Consider the following 4,376-nt stretch of genomic DNA (forward strand, 5'->3'; position numbering starts at 1 on the left):
TAGGTAAAGGTATGAATGAAATTTGTTGGCCTTGGGGTTCTACTTATAGTTTAGGTAACTCACATGTAAAGGCATATTTTAATTAATTAAAAAAATAGATTTAATCTCAGTTTAAATCTTTTCCTTATCTGCATCCACCAGGCTTCCATAAACCCTATAAGAGCCTCAAAAACTGTTTACCCTTGGATGCTTCTATAATTGCATTCTTTTGTTCAACTATTGAACAATTATAATTCACCTATTGCATCTTTAATTAATTCTAATTAATCCAAAATTAATTCCAGATTAATTCTGATTAACAATTAATTAATTCCCATTGATTTCATATTATTTTATCAATTAAAAAATCAATTATTTAACTATTTATCTCATGTTAATTTATTAATCACATAACAAATCAACTATCTATTTTCAGTTAATATATTAATCACGTAATATACTAACAAATTATTTCTCTTTCTCCTAATATCATTTCTAACTATTTCTGGTTATAAGGGCAACCCAAAAAGGAATTTGCTTTTATTTGAAAGTTTATACCAATTTAGTTATAAGCTTAGACACCTTAATCCAACAGTCTCCCACTTGGATAAGTCTATAACTACGATTTCAAGTATAACCAAACAACAAAGAGTGCTTTCCAAAGCCACTGCCGAACTCTGATTCAAATCAAACATCGAACCTATGATAAGTGATCAACCATTCCTTTGTTCTTCAAGATATCGTGTGAATAAAGTCATGGATTAAATGATCAACCTCATGTTCATTTTTATGTTTCCCGATTTCCCAGTTTGTGATCAAATTCAGACTACAAAATTAAACACATCTATTTAGTTCGTAGTGATGTTTCATATTTATATTTTGTTGATGTTGTTGAACCACTGACCCAAGCATTATTTAAGTTGACTAATGGTGATATGTTGGAGATGATTCGAAGCAACGGGTTTGATTGTGGGAAGCTAACCGAGAAATTGAAGCTCAATTCTCTTGATCCAGAAATTGAGAAATTGGTCAACAATTTGGAAGTGAAGAAATCCACAAGATTTGATGTCAAGCAAGTTGAGTTGCCTCCAAATCATAAAAAGTTACCACCTTCCCATGTTCAACCGTTGGAAATGGAAAATTCCTACCTCAACACTTGAAGTATGCTCATTTAGGGAAGAATAAGACCCGTCTGGATATCATTTCTACCCATTTAACCGAATTTCAAGAAGACCAACTCCTCAAAGTGTTGAATGAACATAAAGAAGCCATCAGTTGGATGATTACATATATCAAATGATTGAGCCCCTCCACTTGTATGCATAAAATTTTGATGGAGGATGAATGGAAGCCAAGTCGGGATGCGCAAAGAAGGTTAAATTCGCCTATGATGGAAGTAGTCAAGAAAGAAATATTGAAACTTCTTGATTCGAAGATGATCTATCCAATCTCAAATATCAAGTGGGTGAGTCCGGTGCAAGTGGTGCCAAAGAAGACGGGAATCACGGTGGTCAAGAACAATAAAGGTATTAAGGTCCCCACCCATGTGCAAAACAGGTGGAGAGTATGTATTGACTACCGGAAACTTAATGCAAGCACAAGAAAAGACCATTTCCCATTACCTTTCATTGATCAAATGTTAGAAATATTGTATGGGAAATCTCATTATTGTTTCCTAGACAAGTATTCCAGTTTTCACCAAATCCAAGTAGCACCGAAATACCAAGAAAAGACAACCTTTATATGTCTATTTGTCACTTTTGCATTTCGGAGAATGCCATTTGGATTGTGTAATGCCCCAACTACTTTCCAACATTGTATGTTTAGTATTTATTTTAGAATACGTCGAAAACATAATTGAAGTTTTTATGGATGATTTTATGGTATATGGAAACTCGTTTCAAGAATGTTTGACTAGTCTCACAAAGATTTTGAAAAGATGCATTGAAACAAATTTAGTTTTGAATTTTGAAAAATGTCATTTTATGGTAAGTCAAGGTCTCATTCTAGGCCACATTGTGTCAAAGAAATGAATCTAGGTGGATAAAGCTAAAATTGATGTTATTTAAAGCTTACCTTACCCGACTTGTGTTCGGGAGGTTCATTCTTTTAGGTCATGCGGGTTTCTACAGAAGATTCATAAAAGTATTTTCAAATATAATAAGAACAGTATGTCAGCTCTTGCAAAAGAAAGTTGATTTCGAGTTCAATGAGGCGTGCAAAGATGGTTTTGACAAACTCAAGGAGTTGCTTACATCCACCCCCATCATACAAGCACAAAATTGGGATCTCCCCGTTGAGATCATGTATGATGAAAGTAACTATGCTATATGCACCGTTTTGGGTCAAAAGAATGGAATATCCTCTCATGTGATCTATTATGCATCAAAAACATTAGACAATGCTCAAAGCAACTACTCTACCACGGAGAAGGAGCTATTGGCCATAGTGTTTGCTTTGGAGAAGATTATGCAATATCTACTTGGCACCAAAGTCATAGTGTATTCGGATCATACGGCTCTCAAGTACTTGATGACAAAGAAAGATGCAAATTCAAGACTCATCTGGTGGATCATACTATTGCAAGAATTCAATTTGGAGATTCGAGATAAGAGAGGGTGCGAAAACCTTGTTGTTGACCATCTAAGCCAGATCATTTCAAATGAAACTCCTCCCCCATTGCGGGATGAGTTTCCGGATGAGCATCTCTTTTCCCTTACTCAATCTATTCCTTGGTATGCCGATATCGTTGACTTTTTGTTCACAGAAAAGGTATCCTGACACATTTACACGTTCTTAAAAAGCTAAATTGAAAAGTGATGCAAAATACTATGTGTGGGATGAACTTTATTTTTAGAAACATTGTCCCAATCAAATCATTAGGAGATGCATACCCTAACAAGAACATAAATCCATTTTGAAAGTTTGTCATGAATTTGCTTGTGGGGGATACTTCGAACCTAACCGAACTTTGATAAAAGTTCTTGAATGTGGATTATTTTTGCCAACCATGACATGCGATTGCTATTTGTTTTATAAAATTTGTGAACTGTACCAAAGAACGGGGAATATTTCTCAAAAGAACCAAATGCCACAAAATCCAATCCTCGTTTGTGAAGTTTTTGATGTATGGGGGGGGGGGGGGGGGTGATTTTATAGTCTCATTTACCATTTCATTTGGCAACGTTTACATCTTACTCGTAGTTATTTATGTTTCTAAATGGGTTGAGGACAAAGCCACAAGATCGGATGATGCCAAAACGGTTATCGAGTTTTTAAAGTCTAATATTTTTGTGAGATTTGGTGTTTCTAGGGCCTTGATTAGTGATAGAGGGATGCATTTTTGCAACAAGATTATGGAGGCTTTATTGAGGAAGCACAATGTGACCCATCGCACTTCTACCGCCTACCACCCCCAAACGAACGGTCAAGCGGAGGTTTCAAATCGGAAAGTCAAGTACATCCTTGAGAAAATAAGGAACCCAACAAGAAAGGCTTGGATTTTAAGGCTTCGTGATGCCTTATGGGCCTACTGGACCGCTTACAAGACCCCGATAGGCATGTCTCCATTTAGATTGGTTTTTGGAAAGCCATGTCATCTTCCCGTGCAACTAGAGAACTGTGCATTGTGGACAGTCAAGCAATGCAACTTCAACATTAACGAAGCAGAAAGACATAGGAAGCTTCAACTTCAAGAGTTAGAAGAAATAAGAAATGATTATTATGTATTGTTACCTACAAGGTATTAAGGTGTTTGCTGGGAAGTGGTTGAAATGTGTTCTTAGGAAGTTTGAAGATGTATTGGGAACTCTTGAAGATTTGAAGATATGAGTATGAGTCTTGAGAGCAAAAGTGGCGAAACTTTTTTAATGTAAATGGGATTAAGAGTTGTTGATTTCGGCTAACATATATAAATATGTGGAAATATTGATTTGACATGTGCATTGGAATGTGTATTATATCACATTGGAATGTGTGCCACCTTCTAAATTAGAGATTTCAGCTTATCCTCCAAACCAAAATCCATGAATTCGATAAAAAGGTCCAACCGAGAACTAAGGGTTCTCGGTCTAGAGGTCTTCGACCAAAGCAGTTCTCGGTCTCATGGGTTCTCGTTCGAGGGGTGTATTCGGTGGGGAGGATTCTCGGTGGCGAGGGTTTTTGATTTTCAAAAACCGAATACTTTAAAAACAATATAAAATTTTCCTTATTTATTTTAAACTATATTAATCATTTGACTCATATTTATACTTTATGTTTTATGGATAAATAAATAGACTTTTAACTTAATGTGTTTGACTTTTATTGACTTGCTTTGACTTTTATTAACCCGAAATAATTGGTTGTTACATTATCCCCCCGTTAGAGGGAATTTCGTCCCGAAATTATTTCTAAAG

The 4,376-nt window shown here is 35.5% G+C and overlaps 1 protein-coding gene across 1 annotated transcript; it reads left to right on the top strand.

Annotated features, from left to right (window-relative positions):
* The first annotated feature begins 1,312 nt into the window (after nt 1-1,312).
* Nucleotides 1,313-3,728, top strand: LOC145089262 (uncharacterized). The gene is made up of 3 exons (XM_079027722.1): nt 1,313-1,505; nt 2,150-2,714; nt 3,293-3,728. The coding sequence occupies exons 1-3, from the start codon at nt 1,313-1,315 to the stop codon at nt 3,726-3,728; spliced, it is 1,194 nt and encodes a 397-aa protein (XP_078883848.1).
* Nucleotides 3,729-4,376: the final 648 nt, after the last annotated feature.

Source organism: Lactuca serriola, chromosome 2 (assembly GCF_051521515.1).
Source record: "Lactuca serriola cultivar US96UC23 chromosome 2, Lser_US96UC23_V15, whole genome shotgun sequence".
Classification (NCBI taxonomy): Eukaryota; Viridiplantae; Streptophyta; class Magnoliopsida; order Asterales; family Asteraceae; genus Lactuca; species Lactuca serriola.